At 49.9% G+C, this 15,677-nt stretch overlaps 5 protein-coding genes and 1 pseudogene across 6 annotated transcripts; 1 reads left to right on the forward strand and 5 right to left on the reverse strand.

Moving 5' to 3' along the window:
- Positions 1 to 313: 313 nt before the first annotated feature.
- On the reverse strand, positions 314 to 2,965 carry BJX67DRAFT_378089 (mitochondrial alternative oxidase; the record flags this gene model as incomplete). The annotated part of the gene is made up of 8 exons (XM_071032276.1): positions 314 to 824; positions 889 to 1,179; positions 1,234 to 1,310; positions 2,458 to 2,568; positions 2,668 to 2,737; positions 2,791 to 2,803; positions 2,856 to 2,886; positions 2,951 to 2,965. 8 exons carry the CDS (start codon positions 2,963 to 2,965, stop codon positions 314 to 316), a joined length of 1,119 nt encoding a protein of 372 aa, XP_070889745.1.
- Positions 2,966 to 3,220: 255 nt separating this feature from the next.
- On the reverse strand, positions 3,221 to 3,305 carry BJX67DRAFT_t27 (annotated as a pseudogene). Its single transcript has one exon. The product of its transcript is annotated as a tRNA-OTHER (tRNA).
- Positions 3,306 to 4,982: 1,677 nt separating this feature from the next.
- On the forward strand, positions 4,983 to 7,295 carry BJX67DRAFT_344556 (putative glycerol:H+ symporter (Gup1)). The gene is made up of 4 exons (XM_071028273.1): positions 4,983 to 5,417; positions 5,470 to 5,537; positions 5,609 to 6,169; positions 6,220 to 7,295. The coding sequence occupies exons 1-4, from the start codon at positions 5,156 to 5,158 to the stop codon at positions 7,222 to 7,224; spliced, it is 1,896 nt and encodes a 631-aa protein (XP_070889746.1). The 5' UTR covers positions 4,983 to 5,155; the 3' UTR covers positions 7,225 to 7,295.
- Positions 7,296 to 8,569, reverse strand: BJX67DRAFT_344558 (putative HIT finger domain protein). The gene is made up of 2 exons (XM_071028274.1): positions 8,162 to 8,569; positions 7,296 to 8,098 (listed from the first exon to the last, which is right to left on the reverse strand). Exons 1-2 carry the CDS (start codon positions 8,430 to 8,432, stop codon positions 7,503 to 7,505), a joined length of 867 nt encoding a protein of 288 aa, XP_070889747.1. The 5' UTR covers positions 8,433 to 8,569; the 3' UTR covers positions 7,296 to 7,502.
- Positions 8,570 to 8,632: 63 nt separating this feature from the next.
- Positions 8,633 to 9,491, reverse strand: BJX67DRAFT_344562 (uncharacterized protein). Its single transcript, XM_071028275.1, has 3 exons — positions 9,256 to 9,491; positions 9,072 to 9,177; positions 8,633 to 8,987 (listed from the first exon to the last, which is right to left on the reverse strand). Exons 1-3 carry the CDS (start codon positions 9,432 to 9,434, stop codon positions 8,904 to 8,906), a joined length of 369 nt encoding a protein of 122 aa, XP_070889748.1. The 5' UTR covers positions 9,435 to 9,491; the 3' UTR covers positions 8,633 to 8,903.
- Positions 9,492 to 9,575: 84 nt separating this feature from the next.
- Positions 9,576 to 15,629, reverse strand: BJX67DRAFT_247282 (cellular morphogenesis regulator DopA). Its single transcript, XM_071026208.1, has 5 exons — positions 15,413 to 15,629; positions 12,821 to 15,335; positions 12,537 to 12,766; positions 11,016 to 12,484; positions 9,576 to 10,966 (listed from the first exon to the last, which is right to left on the reverse strand). Exons 1-5 carry the CDS (start codon positions 15,501 to 15,503, stop codon positions 9,704 to 9,706), a joined length of 5,568 nt encoding a protein of 1,855 aa, XP_070889749.1. The 5' UTR covers positions 15,504 to 15,629; the 3' UTR covers positions 9,576 to 9,703.
- Positions 15,630 to 15,677: the final 48 nt, after the last annotated feature.

Here is a 15,677-nt window from a genome sequence, read left to right on the forward strand (position 1 = left end):
TGCATAGGCTCAAGCATGTGGGAAATCGACCAGATTAACGGATTGCAGGAAGAATGCCAGGGATCCATCGGCGGATATTGACCCTAAATCAGTCTAGGGCTCATTCTATCCATCGCTCGCATTAGCCTGGAGGAACAGTATCGAAATGTATTCTTTCAATAATCGCCAATCTATACTGTAGAGAGGAGATACCCGCTATGCAATGCTCTGGCTTCGTCCAGGGAGAGCCGTTCTAACACCGCCAATGCAACCTTGTCAAGCCGTTCCAGCGGACACAAAGGGAAAATCATTGTATGAAAGGAAGTTTTTTAAGTTAGATCACGTCTTCTCTCTCCCATCCATTTGTCTTCAGATTGGAAATCCCTTTTCCCGGGTGCGGCTTTGCCGGATCCTTATACTTGACTGCATAAGGATTAGGATCAGCGCCTTGGTTCAGGTTTCCAAGAGTGTGATTGACCTCGCGGTGCTTGGCCTCGTCTGCCCGGATGTATAATAGAAGGTCCTTCATAGTCCGGCTTCCCTCAGGCATTTTCCAATATTGCACGGCGATTTGGGGAGCCTCTAGCTTCTCCCACTTGGGAAGCTTGCCGGCTTCAAGATCTTTGATGGCTCGCGTGTAGGTAAGCACAGCTTCTTCTTCGAGATAGCCCACGAACCGATGGCAAGTTCGCGGTGAGACGAGGTAGGAAATGAAGAATCCATTGAAGAAGACGCCTTGCGCTCCAAGGACCATCAGCCGCATGAACCATCCTGGTTCGGCGAGCTTGAGGAAGGTAAGCAGATGCATTCGTTCGTTGTATGCCTCCTCCAATAGTGTTTCAATCCTATTCGAAATGTTAGCTATGCTTGAATGTGATATGTATTTAAACCGGAGAAAGTCAAACTCACCATCCATTATCCCGCTTCATACGTCGCAAACTCCTCAGATGTCTTAGCATACCTCCAACCATCCCAGGTACACCTGCAACGCTCTCCAGAAAGACAAATCTCGTCAACCACTTCTTCTCCGTCATCTGAAATCTAGCATTATGCTCTTGGCCCGGTTCGGGATGCTTGTAGCCAGTGACCAGGTCCATACCCCATCGTAGGAGCCGGACACTCCCAAGCGCCACCCAGTCCGACCAGTTCTTCGCTTGTCGATGGCCCACAGTAACCCTGTGCATCTCTTCTTCGGTGTAACTATTGCGCTATCAGTGCCACCTTATCTCCTTCGCTGTGGAAGGGATGACTTACACTGGATGGGCCCAAGCCGTTTCCACTTCTTTGATTTTCGGCGCATCAGGGGGAGGGAAATAGTCTTTGATCTGCGTCTGTGGCGTAGAGTGAATGAGTCTTTTCGCAGCTGGCTGCTGGTGATATTTGTTCGCCAGGAACGGACTGCTACATCGAAGTCCAGCGGTTATCGTCGTCCTCGTGCAGGTTCGCACCGAGACTTGCAGATAGTGTTTTGATAGAGCACCCACCCTAATGGGTGCCGTAGTTGATATCGTATTCATGACGTTGGTTGTAGGAACTGAGATCGGATTGACGATTGATGTTAGGCTCAAAGTCATGGAATGTTCAGATGTCTATGGGGAAGGCACTTCGCCCTGGGAAACACTCTATTTATATCTACCGCCGCAATGAGGACAAGCGCCTCTTAGCTTCTCAATGACCAGCTTTCATGGCGGATTCCGGAATCTAGATGCCCCAAAACCGTCACCCGGCCCGATTGACAGAAAAAAAAAAATTATCCACCGAACAAACAACCCAACATTCCAGATCCTCAAGGGTGGCTGAGAACGCCAAGGGGCCCGATTTGTCCGTCAGGAACGAGAGAGATGTGGGCTGTATTTTTGGATCTTGATGTGGTTACCAGGCGTTACCAAGGAGTATACCCGCAATCAGTTTTGGATCGGCGGGACAAGTTTGTCCAAGTTTGATGTTAGCCCATTGTAAGAGGCGAATATAAGATCTGTGGAAGTGGAAGCACTTCATATCCTCTCCCCATTGATTTTAAGCTGCGTTTTAAAGTCTGCTCAGAGGGGTGTCGGGTATGACGGCGTCACTGGATTACGGGAGAAAGGTTGTTTTTGGCAATTGCTGGTGACCCATGTGACCGCGGACGGAGTCGGGATGAGGCCGCCGCTGACTCATAATGACCGAGAATTAATCGGGATTTGAATAGCCAACGGGTTAACGTCAGAGAAGATATTCTCGAAGCTGCGAGGAAGGAATTTGATGAAAATTTTCATATAGATCCCTTGGGATTGGTTGGGTTTCTAGAAAGCTGCCTGAGCTCCTGAGAACGAACATGTAGTGATGGGTCCATCAAGTGGTACCCGGTTGTATGGCGGGGAGTGAAAGGTGGGATCGTGGGTATCATGTTTCGAATGATAGCTTCCCTCATCCAGTGGAATCAAAAAGAGATTCAGATGTTCTCCTGACCCCAAAATGGCCAACCTCGTCTTCTCTCACATTCAGCGCTTTCTTTTCTAGTTTAACGACGTGCGCCAGTCGAGGACCTTTATTGATATCTTTAAGGAACTTCTGTAGCTGCTCTTCGGCGCCTTGGGCTTCTCCTTCTACCTACGCATTCGATCAGTATCTGTAGCTACGAATGCATGGGGGCAAAAATTAGGAGTTCCCAAGAGCACTTTTGCAACGCCCTTGAGGCAGGAAACTCACCCGCCCACAATCGGTATTCTTGACCCAACCTTTCAGGCCGTACTCGATGGCACGTTTCTGGGTAAAGTCACTGTCGTAATGTGATCAATAATTAATTTCTGGACCGCAAAGCGTCGTACTTACCGGAAGCCGACACCTAGATAGTGTTTCTCAGTAAGGGCTTTATGGCACGGGAAATCGAGGCCCACCTTGAACTGTGCCATGAACTTTGAATGCAATCTTGGGGAGTCAGCGCAGCTAATCGGGCTTACTTGTATGGTAGAAGGTGGGGCCAGGAACATACTCTTTGTGTTGCCATTGTCTGGCAAGCCTCTCCGGTTGCGTTTTGTACGAAGTCGTGGAGATGTAGTCAGGTTGCTTGTGTCCGTTTTCTTGAGAGATGGGCTTCAGCAAAAACCCCACTGCGGGGCCCGAGCGGTGCTCCTCTGGTTGGGTAGAATATTGAGGAAAGCTGGAGCAACTTCAAGATTTTACCATTTCCTCGATAATTTGACCTAAAGCCGCATGGATTTTGACGATCTTTCTGAAAAGAAGAGTGAAAAAAAAAGAAAGACCCCGGGTCTAGGACTCGAACCTAGATCTGCCGCCCCTATCGGAGTTTACCGGCAATGCTATGATTTCCATTACACCAACCCGGGTAGTTGGGAGTGGGACCATTCCCTGGAAGAAATACGCGTCCTGTCCGTGCTTTTTTTTTTTTTTTGGCTGAGATTGTCTTTGTTTAGACATGCTAACTGCGAGTATGACCCTGTCCAATGTTGAGAGTGCGGCTCTTGAAGCTGCATTGTGCCAAGCCGCCTGAAACAGGCTTAGTACTCCTCTTTCAGTCGTCCTGGGGCCGCTTCCAAGGTTCTTGGCGCTTGATGTGGGCCATGTGGGTCTTTCTCAACATGGCAGAAGAGAAGAGGGCTTCCAAAGGTTTGCTTCTGGAAGAAGCGAAAGAGGGGGTAGTAGAGCAGGGAGGTAGCCATAAATTCCTAAGGTCTGAAAGAAGACCGCTTAGGAGGAGGGTTAGGGAGCAGTAGCTCATGGCTATCTGGAAACTAGACGGCGGTGCCTTTTGCGAAGGGAAGTCGCGATCGTCAGAGTCTATCGACATACAAACGTCGTGTCAAGAAAAGAGCTGGGAAGGCGCAGTACCTTTTTCGAGAAGTTTATGACGGGCGAGTGCTGCAACGCTATCTTATTGCCATTGTGTGAGATGATAAGAAGCGGTTGCCACTCAGTAGGGGCTGTTAAACTCGTGTGGCAGAAGAGTCTCTTGCCAGCATTATATTACAATTCACCAAGCGTGGGTTCTGGCACCATAACCAGAGTGTTTCAATTTACAAGCTGGGTAACGCAAATCAATATATGAGAATAGCCATTCCCCATTTTCGTTACTTTAAGCAACGAGGACAGATCCATATTCTATGACGAAACCGACATTTAGAATTTTGTGCATGCGACAGCTTGCTTTATTTCTTATACGGCTCAATCATTGAGACAGCGTGAGCGAGTGTCATCAAATGGTGGGAGAACTTCCAGACCGCATATGGGAAGTAGAAAGATGCCTGAAATAGCATGATAGAAAGTCTAAATCATTTCCTTCACTGAACCTAACCATGACTGTCTAGATGCCTATCATTGGGAGATCATCTACTGGGGTAGAGAAAAGGCTGTTTCAAGGCTCTATAACTACTCCGAATATATTTGTATGTCGCTTCGCCTGCGCATACATACGGTTTCCTCGTGAGTTTTTCCAGAGTTACATCTCTTTCTCTTCGGTGTTTTATCCGAACAGGCGCCGAATGGGACAGAGACTGAAGGCGGATATAAGCCAAATTGCCATAGAAGTGATGAAGTCGGAAACATAGGGCTTCTTTTCAAGGTATTATGACGTCGAATAAACATACTAATAAGACGCGCGGGGATTCCATTGGGAAACACAGATCCTGAAGCACCTGACATATCTCTGCGAGATAATTCCTCCAGGTACCAGATTCCGGAGGACGTACTGCCTGGAGCAATCGGGTCATCATGGAGGGCGCCGGAATAGAGACTGTGATCGGCGCTAGGCCCGAGTATCGCCGGTCGATTGCACTTCCAGGTCAAATACGTCCTTCCCTAGGAGGGGTAATAGTCGAAAGAAATGCCTGCTAGTAGCTGTAAAGACTGGACGCTTTATTCTCGGATCCTTTCCTTTGCGACAGTAACGAGGCGAAGAAGGAACGGTCAGTGGGCGCTGCATCACGAAACACGGGACTTCTGGCGCGGAGGGTTGCTGGATTTAGCGTGGAAAGTATTGGTAATTCGGTCTCAAAACACCACCACAACCGCAACAAAGGATTCATCAAAGAGACTTGATTCCTATTCTGAATGAGCTCTGTGGCGGGTGAATGGACCTCGGCGGGATCTCCGCCCCTGACCCAATCTCTCCACAATTTCTCTCTTTCGCTCTTGTCTTCGCCTCCGTCCTTCCAAGACCCAGGGGCATGCTGGCGTTAAGATGATTCTCTCGTTTCTCTCCTGGCTTCGGCGGCTATACTCGCTCGATACTCTGGACACGCGATTCACCGTCCCTGCCACCACACCCGTCAAGGTCGCTGCTGAGGACACGCGATCTGGCTCTGCGAAGGATGCCCGCTCCAATGCCGTCGCAAACAGTGCGTCTCCTTCGAAATGGGGCACCCTTGAGTTCTTCGTTTACTACATTGTTTTTCTCGTCGCTGTTCCGTTGATGTTCAAGACGGTGGCCGATGTGTCACAAGGTATCTTCACGTACCCCGAGCTGGAGAGCCGAGCTGAGACGGATTGCTTCAGAATCGCATCCCACTTTTTCAACCTATTCCCACCTTCTGTCGCCGGGATGGATACCAGGGCGGAAAGTCGTGAGTGTGACATGCTATACTTTTGGACTTTGTCGAAGATATGTCGCTAACCTGCACGATCCTCTTCCCAGGATAACTCGGATGCCCAATATTCGAGCTTTCGTGACAATATCCCATATCTATTGGTACTTTTGGTGGCCCATCCTCTCCTTCGTCGTGTTCATGAACACTATGCTCGCTCGAACAATGCCACCTCCGCTGCCGCCGCAGGAGACAACCGCCTTGCCAGACGCATCCAGTTCGATTTTTACTTTGCGCTGGTGTTCATAACGGCTCTGCATGGTATATCTGCGATCAAGGTTCTGGCTATTCTCTACTTGAACTACAAAATCGCGAAAGCCCTCCCGTGGAAGTACGTCCCTGCTGTTACCTGGGTATTCAACATTGGGACACTGTTCGCCAACGAGCTCTGTGGCGGTTATCCGCTGGCGCGTATTATCGGTCTCTGGATGCCCGCGGCGGACGTTGCGGGTCAAGAATCCACCTTGGTCCAATGGGCTCAAGTCGTAGACAGCTTTGGGGGCCTTATGCCCCGATGGGAGATCCTTTTCAACATCACTACCCTACGGCTGATCAGCTTCAATATGGACTACTATTGGAGTCTTGACTATCCTGCGGCAAGCCCGATTGAGGTAAGTGTCGCCCCTTTGCATATAAGAGTGTCGCTGATGGTTATAAGAAGAAACAACTCGATCCGGCAGCGCTTTCCGAGCGTGACCGGGTCAGAATACCCCCGGCACAGTCTGCTTTTAATGGCCGTAACTACCTTGCATACGTCCTTTACTCGCCCCTCTACCTCACTGGCCCTATCCTGACCTTCAATGACTATATCTCCCAGCAGAGATACGCTCCACAATCGCTGACTAGGGTTCGCACCATCCTATACGGGACCCGCTTCTTCTTAACCCTGCTGTCTATGGAACTAATTCTCCATTTCATCTATGCCGTAGCGATCTCCAAGGTGTCGCCAAATTGGTCTCTCTACACCCCCGGCCAACTGAGCATGCTGGCCTTCTTTAATCTACATATCATCTGGCTGAAGCTCCTTATCCCTTGGCGGTTCTTCCGGCTCTGGGCTCTACTCGACGGTATCGATCCCCCCGAGAACATGGTTCGCTGCGTCTCAAACAACTACTCCGCGTTTGCGTTCTGGCGCGGTTGGCACCGATCCCTAAACCGCTGGATCGTGCGTTACCTCTATGTCCCTCTGGGAGGCGGCAGTAACGGTCCGACTTCAACAAACGGTGGCGCCAAAGCTCCCGCGTCTCCCTTCTATGGAAAAGCCCGTCAGATCTTCAACTTCCTCGTCGTTTTCACTTTTATCGCTCTGTGGCACGATATCAACCTCCGTCTCCTGATGTGGGGATGGCTTATCACCCTTTTTGTCTTGCCGGAGGTCATTGGGACTTTACTCTTCCCCCCCAGCCGGTGGCGGTCGCGTCCGAACACCTATCGCGTTATTTGTGGTATTGGCGCCGTCGGGAATATCCTAATGATGATGATCGCGAATCTGGTTGGATTTGCCCTTGGCGTTGACGGGATCAAAGGTCTTCTCTCCGAGTTGCTGGGAAGTTATGCGGGGTTGGTGTATCTTGTCTCGGCTTGCTGTGCACTGTTCGTGGGCGCGCAGGTGATGTTTGAGATTAGAGAGGAAGAATTACGGGCTGGGATTCGGATGAAATGTTGATGCTGGCTCTCTTAATTTTATTTGAATACCTCTATACATACAAATAGCCGCAAATAATAGAAGATAAAGGCATTAATACCTATAATATCGGCCGTAAGGTATTTGCTGGATGGTAGTGAAGAGCCCTCCTAGACTGTTTTGCAACCACTGCTCGGTGACCTGAAGCCGGGCAGTTGTTTATCCCGCGCACACAGCGCGACCGACGTATGCGAAGCGACGTATTGTATCCAATAATCTCAACGATATGTCCTTGGTATTGATTGTCTGACGCGGACGGCCTAAAAGAACGCCCCGCACCTTGAATCCTCATGCACTTTGTAGCACTCAATCCCACAAGTCCGCTGGGGACAATTGCGACACCGAATCTTCCCCCAGTATCCACATATACAGCAGAACCGTCGAGTAGACTTTCCCGTTATCGGCGGACCAGCTCGTGAGGCATTATACGTGAGTGGTGGCTCAGATAATAAGGCACGCATGATGCGTGCTGATGGCGCGGAGGGGGTATAGGACTTGAGGAGGGGATCATTGTCGTATTGGGATTTTATGAGGCCGGATTCGGGCTGTTGGGGGGTGTCTTGTTGCACAGTGGCGGGGATATTGTCGGCGGAAGACGGCTTCTGAGGCTGCGGCGGGTCTTTCTTCGCTCGTGATGTCGGCGGGTCAGGTCTTGGTGTTGTCGCCGGTGTTGAGCTTCGTCGCGATGAGGATGGCTTCGTAATTTTGTTCAAGGATAGTCGCTGCGCGGCTGTTGCACCTGTCGCTGACGAAGCAGCCTGAGCAAGCGCAGCTTCCTCGTCATCGAGATAATTCCGAAACGTCTTTTGCGACTGCAATATTCGACGGACGTTTGAGGTTGTTTTTGTTCGGGTTCCTATCAGTCGCAGAATCCAATTAGCTCCAAATCTTCAAACCACGTACTACGTCCCACACTCACCTCGACCCGCCGCATCCTTCAGCTGCCTAGGTGGGATTGAAATCGCAACATCCCTATGGTTCTCTCGATCAAGTTCCGCCAAATGCCTCACGATCGCGTTTGCCTGTCTCGATGACACATCTGTGCGCGCCGGGTCTCGGATGCCTCTTTTCCGGCCTAGAGATGGTGTGATTGCGGCTTTTGCTGGGTCGAAGCCTTTGTCAGGGACGTAGGTCCAGCCGGGGGTGGCATGGGAGGTGGAGGTGTTGGGGAGCACTTCCACGTGATACATTGTTTCCAAAAGGTTGAGGAAAGAATTAGTTTGTTAACATCGGCATGTTAAATAAGACAGCATGATTCCGGGGGGGAAGGGGTGTTAAATAGGTTGAGGATGAAAGCCTGGAACTATGTCAAGGTTGTTGCTTGATATGGGCATGTTTGGTTTGTTTGCATTGAAGCTGTCGGTGCTTACGTAGGATTTGGCCACTGGGTCGGTGAGAGGTATAGAATTCGTTTGATGCAATTGGAAGACATTATTTCTGGGTATGAGGATGTAAGTTATGTGTGGTATATTTGCCTCAACCCTGTTTTACACCAAGGGCAACTAACCGCGGTGTTCGCATAGCAACACTAGACCACGATGAGGAAAGGAGATGGCAATGCCAGAAAGCAAGATAACAAGACACAACGCCCCGATCATCATAGACAAAAGAACGCAAGTCATAGACACTGTGTTTGCAAAATACAATTAAAAATACAGCGATCATTTCTTCTTCTGCAGCTGGTCGAGCCGTGTTTCAAGTTCAGAGATATAGGTCTGCAGCTTCTGTGTAGCTGATTGTAGAGCCTGTAGGCGAGGGGTCAGTCTAATCAGGGGATTCATTTCGAGCAATCCCAAGACTGAGATAAATTTGAGAGGAGAATCGCATACATAGATATCTTCAGTGAGCATCTCGTTCGATATCCTGTACTCCCCTAGGATATAGTAGTAGACCGTTGCGCCCGCAACAAGCGCGCCAGAGAGGAAGCCGAATACGCTGTACAAGTGATCAGTAAGTGTACTGCATCATCAAGAGTGGTGCCTTCTGAATAATTATGGATATGGTATGTATTACCCTCCGCGAAACGCCCCAACAGGCTTCTTAGCAGGTAGAGTAGACCCAGCGTTCTGCATTAACGGAGTGTGGGAGAAGTGCCGACGCGTTAACGTGAGTCTAGGGGCCCCTGGGAAGGGCCGCGGTCCAGGAAGTATCCGGCGTATGTTAACAGCCATAATCAGAGAATTCTCTTTCATGGGAAGAGAATATGAGTGAAGAAGACGAAAATTCGAATGGATGGTCGATGTCGAAGCTTGGGAGGGGTGACGTTTTGTGAGGGCTGGTTTGGGCGGGAAGAATGGGGCTGGTGCCACCAATCACCTGGGCAGGCGGTTCGCTCGAAACAACAGCACGCTTGAAGAGATCGCATCACCACTATTCGGAGGATAGATATTCTAGATTATGTTTGATCTAGCATATAGTACATTTACGTGCGAGAATCCTGACAAGCGCCCTCATGCCCGGGTTAGCTAGCCATGGTGCTCTCGTTAAACAGATCCGCCAGCAGATCATCCCCGCATGCCTCCATATTTGGGCTGCTGATACTGTACGTGCTCTCAAAGGCGTGGATACTCAGTTGGTCGAAGAATGGCCGAAGAACCCGGTCGACAATCTCGTCTTTTGCGGTCTCGCGTACCCAGTCTGAGGTTAAGCCTGGGTACCTCACGCCACGATGAATATCATTCGATTCTCTCGGCGTATCAGACGACGTCGACCACCGGACTCCGAGATTGTGCGAGACTTCGTCTGCAAGCGCCATCGACTCAAAGCTTTCTGGGGGGTATACAGCGTCAATAGTATCTGTTACGTATAACCATTCAAGCAGCTGAAAGTCGTCGGGTGCAAGGACGAGGAGCGTGTCCAGGAGCTTGCATCCTTGAAGCAAGGAGTATGGATTATATAGGTCTTGTTGGTTTCCAGGTGAGATCGCCGAGATAGCTTCCTGGAGCTCGCTGTTAATCAGCGGCCAAAATTGACTGAGCGTAGTGGCTGTGCTTTTGAGAGTTAGCGCTCGAAGGACCATGAAGATTTCGGCCCTTGTGGTGGAAGAGGGCGATGATGAGGTCGTAGCGCCAAGAAGATCCTCCAGCTTCTGAAGAAGAGCAGGCATCTCCGCAATGAAGTAGTCATTGCTTGCAGATAGTATCGTAAGACTGATGCGGCGAAGATTTAATTGGGCCTTCCGGTCAGCCTCCAAGCGAGCAGCAGACGCTCCAACACCGAACATTATACCCGCCGTGCTCGGGGGCGTAAGACGTGACATTAGCTCCGACAATCGTTCTTTATCAACAAGGACCCATTGCCGTAGGAGGTTCATCCAGCCGCCTTTCACAAGGTCGATGTGGGAGCCGAAAAACCTCGGATCATTGAAGGCTTCCGCGATATCCTTTCTCCAGACCTTAGCAGCCTGCGGGACCTTGGCGATATGTTGCACCAACGTCATAAAATTTTGATTGAGGTTGTTAGGGAAGAGTCGGGAACGGATGAGAGGCCCGATCACGTTGGTTGATATCCCCGACACCGCCGTAGTCATCCGATCGGAGTCCCCTAGTGTTGTTGAGAATGCCGGTATAGACGCAGCAAGAATACTCAGCATATCATCAGGGCCAGTGTGCGGCACGGACGAATTGTCGTAGTCTAACGACGCTCGACCCAGAAGTCCTTGTTCCTGTGAGAGGCCTAAAGGTTTGCTGGTAAAGATTGCGGTGAGTAGCCGTAAAAGGACGTCCTAATCAGTATTAGTCTGGAACCATATGCTTTTGAAAGAGAGAACGTACCCCTAACTCCCTCCTCATCCGCCGGTCTTCACCGAAGTTCGTGTGCTCTAACTTTTCTCCGAGGATGGCAGCGAACTCAACTAGTCGCGGGAGTATCTGTCTGTGAGGGAAAGGGTTGCTTAGCACATCACGCAAAAATGTCGTACAATCCGCCCATATTTCGTCGAGGACGTCATCATCAAGTGATCTCGCGTAAGTCACCAAGAACCCGGCCAACTGAGCCTCTGTCAAGCTTGTGGTCAAGGTTGACTTGCGGTTGGGTTCAAGGGCGGAGGGATTCGTTCGCGTATAGATGGCATTGAAAATAGCGGGGATTGCTATCTTCGGCCTAGATCCATCCAGAGTGTGAAGAAGGTTAAATATGAGGGGTGAGCCATCTTCGTCGGACTTAATCCACATATCTACCATTGTTTCAAGACACTCAAGTGCCTCAGCAGTGAATAGGTGCTCCAGGATTCGACGGGAACGGTTGCGCATCCGCAATGAAGTATATTGGAAGGACGCGATCGATTCTGAGTCTTGGGGAATGCCGCTGTTGCCTGCAGCACCCCACGACCATATTGAAAAGCAAAGATGCACAGCGTCCTGAAATGAAAGTAGAACAGTGAGTCTATTATTCATTGCAGTGGACCGAGGATGCCCTCCCTCGGAATTGAAGACTCCTGATACCATATTTCCAAAGAAGCCATGAGTTTGATCAGGACTCTTAGCTGTCGGTAAATTTGCTTCTTCTGTAAGAAGGCGCTCGTGTGCGGCCGCAATGCAAGTCTCAAAGCTTGTAAGCAAAGATATAGTAGTGTGCTCCGAGCGATCTTCAGGCCAGTCCATTGTCTGCTTGAAACAAGCCTGGAGACTTGCATAGGATTGTTTAATCTCCTTGCTCAAACATTCCACCAAGGTCAAAAGGATTTGGAAAATGGAGGTAGAATAGAGTGGAAGTATTTCACAAAGGAGCGTTGTCCATTTATCAATGATCTCCCTTGATTTCGGGGAGGTCATGCCTTTTAGAAGACAATCCAAAAGCCGCTGAGGGGGCTGCGGTGAGGGGGGCAGTAGTGGCGGTTTCTCCGGTTTGTCACTTGTAAAAGATAAAAGGGATGGACTGGTCAGCTTCTCGCGAGAGCTTGCTCTCTGGTGCTTTGGCTTCGGAGGGGGAAGGGGTGAATAAGCATGCGCAAATCGGACTTTCAGAACTGCTTGAAGAGTGTCAATAAGAGCCGCTTGAATTGCAACGTCTCCCCCCTCGTTCAGCGTGAGTAGGAGTCGATCAACAAGGAGTGAATCGATCCCGGATTCCACAAGTTCTTCGACCCCCGAACCTAGTAAGAGCTGACGCATAACAACAAGAGACATTTGTTGTAGCCTGACTTCCTCCAGGCTTGCAGTCGCATTACTTGGCCTGTAGCCGCTCACTACTTTCAAAGAAAGTTGGAAAATAATAGAATGGAGACTAGGGGCCTCGGTATGATCTGTTTGCTGCTAGTCAGACACAAGAATCCGACGTCTAGGATCTCGACTAACCTTCGGAAGCAGAGACATCTTGGCGCCGGTTATTTTGCGCCACTGTCTGCGTGAGAAGCGCTATCCATCCATTATGTGTGAGTGCCCCCAATGTATTATGAATTGTCTCAAACAGATAGTTGCACTCCGAATGGTCGTCGGGAGATACAACAGTGTTCCCTTCAGATGTTTCGAGCGCATTCCCTCGTTGCAAAACGCTCTCCAGCTTTGAAATCAGTATACGAAAGACCCTAAGGAATGCGTAAGATACTAGGTTCAGGACTCATGTCAGAGGAAGCACTCACTTGGCTATCGATGGCAGATCCTGGAGCCATGTTCGCACGAGCTGCGTAGCCTGCGTTGGGCCCTGGGACAGCAAATCTAGGACGATGAAAAGTGGTCGTTCTAGCATTGATGAGTGGTAAGAAGCCTGAGACTGCGTAGAATCTTGCAAGTGCTTTGGAGGAAGCTCGTATGTTCCATGGTAGCTATGGTTCCAAAGAATGAAATACTTGCCAGCTTGATCCATAGAACAAAGCTGGTAGGAACCGGGAGATGCAGCAGTAAACATCAAGGAAGTGATCGATGATTCAACCAGATGATCAGACCATGAAATGGAGTGTAGATTCCATAAGCAGCGGACTGCTTCCACATGGAACTTTGGGCTTAATGGAGAGAGGAAATACCAGAGTTGTCTGACGAGTGGCGGGATCAAATCGGACACATCCTCGTAGCTAATGTAATAACCGATTTTCTGGACGTAATATAGGTTTGTTAAAGTAGAGGAGATCGAGGAAATGAGCGAGAAAGATACCGTAGATGACTCGGCTTCAGCCACCTGGACCCGATCGCTAAGGGCTAGATAGAGTCTCCTATCTCGCAGAACCCGCGACCTTGGAAGCTTCTTCAGCATCACGATTAGAAGACTTAGACTTTCCGATATTGAGACCGTGTTATTGCGGCCATCAAGGGCTGATATGGCAAGCTCATGGACACTTTTGATGATGAGTTCCGCCAAATCCCTCGGGATAAAGGGAAATGGTTGTGGATCGAGACTGTTTCTGCTTTGATCGTAGAATTCATGGACTTTCTTCAGAACCACAGAGCAGGGAACTTCAAGTAACGGTTGGCCGTTTGCCGCATTCTTGGTGTCAGGTTTTCGGAGAAATGCGCGTTCGGTCAGTAGCCCGGTCAGAGAACCCATTACCTTCGACAAAGTGTTCGACACCATCCGCAAGTGCTCATGAGGCACTGACGGCACAGAGGCCAGTTCGCTCATCTTAATTAGAGTTGACAAGGTGAGCAGTGGAGCATGGTTCAGGACCATATCTTCCTCTCTGACGTTGAAGTGCTCCAAAATAAATTGGGCGATGTTCAAGTTTTCCAATATACGCGTAGCATTGCGAGCAAGTTCGTCCGCGTTCCAGTCAATGAGTTTGAGAAGCTCAGAAAAGATCATACCACTTTCTACACCATCGAAGAACGAAGCAGCGCTACGGAACACTTCTTCGAAACTGTGTTTAGCGGCCGCCTGCTCATAGGCCAGAACATTTCGTATGAAAGGCAGGAAGACCGCTGGGACAATGTGCCCACCCACCTCCCATCTGTCCATGAGCGAAAGGGTTATGCGGAAGGGTCGCGCCTTTTCGGAAGGGATGCCCGCATCCTTTTCAAGCATCTGAAGAAGACCTCTAACCAACGGTTTTAACCCAAAACGGCTGAAATACTGAGACTGCGAAAGCTCTTGGCTCTCGACGGCTGAATTAAAAGCACCATCGGACGTTGACCGGCGGCCTTCGAAGGAAGCTCGATCTCCCTCAGTGTCGGGGCCCAAAAACCAGGCCCATAGTCTCCTGTTCAGACTCATGTCTCGGCGAGACACCACGCCTGCTGCTGCAATAATCAGCCGTTGAAGATCGTCTTCGGTGATCCGAGACTGCAAGATTGGCGAACTAAGGGGAAGGTGGGTAACCAGCAAATCGAGAAAATTACGCTGAACCAGGACTTGTTCATCGGCGAGGCCTGTCGCGAAACACCGAATGAGTAAGCCAGGTTCTGGCAGAATGACGGAGTCTGCTGCCACCGACATGTCGTAGGGCATTTTCGCAACGTCTGCCTCATCACCCTTATTTAGCCTCCGGTTTGCGACGCCCAATTTGGGGAGGTAACGATTCAAATAAGCCAGCACACCTAAACGTCGGCTAGGGCTGGTAATCGACGCAAGAAAGAAGCACTGCCAGAAGTATTGGCCAGTTGAGTTCGATCCTGCTCCCTGTCGATGTGTATCCATTCGACTAGAAATTTCACGGAGATTATTGATGAGGCGGAGTGTAGTTTCGAAATCATCACTTGTTTCCTCCTCGAGTCCTGGTAATAACGACAGAATGATGGCCTTTAAGGCCGGCCGGATTGCCCATGCTTCTAGAGCGCAAACATAGGTTTCCACCAAAGATAGGAACAGCGGGCGCACAGTAAGAGAGGCAAACGTCAAAGTAGGGGCGATGCCAGGAAAGTATAGAGGAAGGTCGTGGGAAAGGCCTTCTGGCTTAATGAGATTGAAGATGTAGGTATAAACTTCGAGCGCTTTCTGATGCACACCGGCGGGTAGAGATGGATTCATGGATTGCGACAACCGCTTGGAAACAACAACCTTGTGAGGGACAACAGTAAGGTCCGGCGGGTGAGACTGAAGCGCTTTGAGAAGCCTGCTCAGGAAGGAGATATAGTCCGCCCATTCCTGCAAAGTGGTATCAAAGAGGGACAGGGCACGTTCGACAGTGGAGGCATATCGACGATAATTCTTATCCTTTTTCAGGGAGTCTAGAGAAGAGAATTCATGTTAGATGTAATCCTTTTCCAAGTACATGAAGCACAGAGTTGCAATCTGGGCCTCAGACCTTCTTTCCCCCGGAGCCGGGAGCGCGTCAGAGAGCTATCGGAGCTTGCGGGGGAATTGGACCTTGGGAACGAGCTCGGATCAAGGCTCATGGTGTGATTGTTGAATGATTGATGGCACAGAGACTGGTACAATGCCCTTCATCATAATTTATTGGCGTACACCAACCCGAAAGAAAGATGTCGTGAGGGGAACCTCCATGTTGAGTTGAATTGCGGGTGAAGCCACGAAGCCGAATCAGGCAGACGTCGACGGCCGCACGTCAC

The sequence above is a fragment of the Aspergillus lucknowensis genome (assembly GCF_044049455.1).
Source record: "Aspergillus lucknowensis strain CBS 449.75 chromosome Unknown BJX67scaffold_5, whole genome shotgun sequence".
Taxonomy (NCBI): Eukaryota; Fungi; Ascomycota; class Eurotiomycetes; order Eurotiales; family Aspergillaceae; genus Aspergillus; species Aspergillus lucknowensis.

Excerpts from the sequence above, each read along its gene's own strand:
- BJX67DRAFT_344562 (XM_071028275.1), bottom strand. The coding sequence starts at position 9,434 with ATGAAAGAGAATTCTCTGATTATGGCTGTTAACATACGCCGGATACTT. Across the intron at positions 9,178-9,255 it reads GTTGGGGCGTTTCGCGGAGG|CGTATTCGGCTTCCTCTCTG; the intron begins GTAATACATACC and ends TCACTTGTACAG. Across the intron at positions 8,988-9,071 it reads TGCTCACTGAAGATATCTAT|GCTCTACAATCAGCTACACA; the intron begins GTATGCGATTCT and ends CCTCGCCTACAG.
- BJX67DRAFT_344556 (XM_071028273.1), top strand. The coding sequence starts at position 5,156 with ATGATTCTCTCGTTTCTCTCCTGGCTTCGGCGGCTATACTCGCTCGAT. Across the intron at positions 5,418-5,469 it reads GGTGGCCGATGTGTCACAAG|AATCGCATCCCACTTTTTCA; the intron begins GTATCTTCACGT and ends GGATTGCTTCAG. Across the intron at positions 6,170-6,219 it reads CTGCGGCAAGCCCGATTGAG|AAACAACTCGATCCGGCAGC; the intron begins GTAAGTGTCGCC and ends GGTTATAAGAAG.
- BJX67DRAFT_247282 (XM_071026208.1), bottom strand. The coding sequence starts at position 15,503 with ATGAGCCTTGATCCGAGCTCGTTCCCAAGGTCCAATTCCCCCGCAAGC. Across the intron at positions 12,767-12,820 it reads GATCTGCCATCGATAGCCAA|GGTCTTTCGTATACTGATTT; the intron begins GTGAGTGCTTCC and ends CGCATTCCTTAG. Across the intron at positions 10,967-11,015 it reads GGATGAGGAGGGAGTTAGGG|GACGTCCTTTTACGGCTACT; the intron begins GTACGTTCTCTC and ends AATACTGATTAG.
- BJX67DRAFT_344558 (XM_071028274.1), bottom strand. The coding sequence starts at position 8,432 with ATGTATCACGTGGAAGTGCTCCCCAACACCTCCACCTCCCATGCCACC. Across the intron at positions 8,099-8,161 it reads GAAGGATGCGGCGGGTCGAG|GAACCCGAACAAAAACAACC; the intron begins GTGAGTGTGGGA and ends TGCGACTGATAG.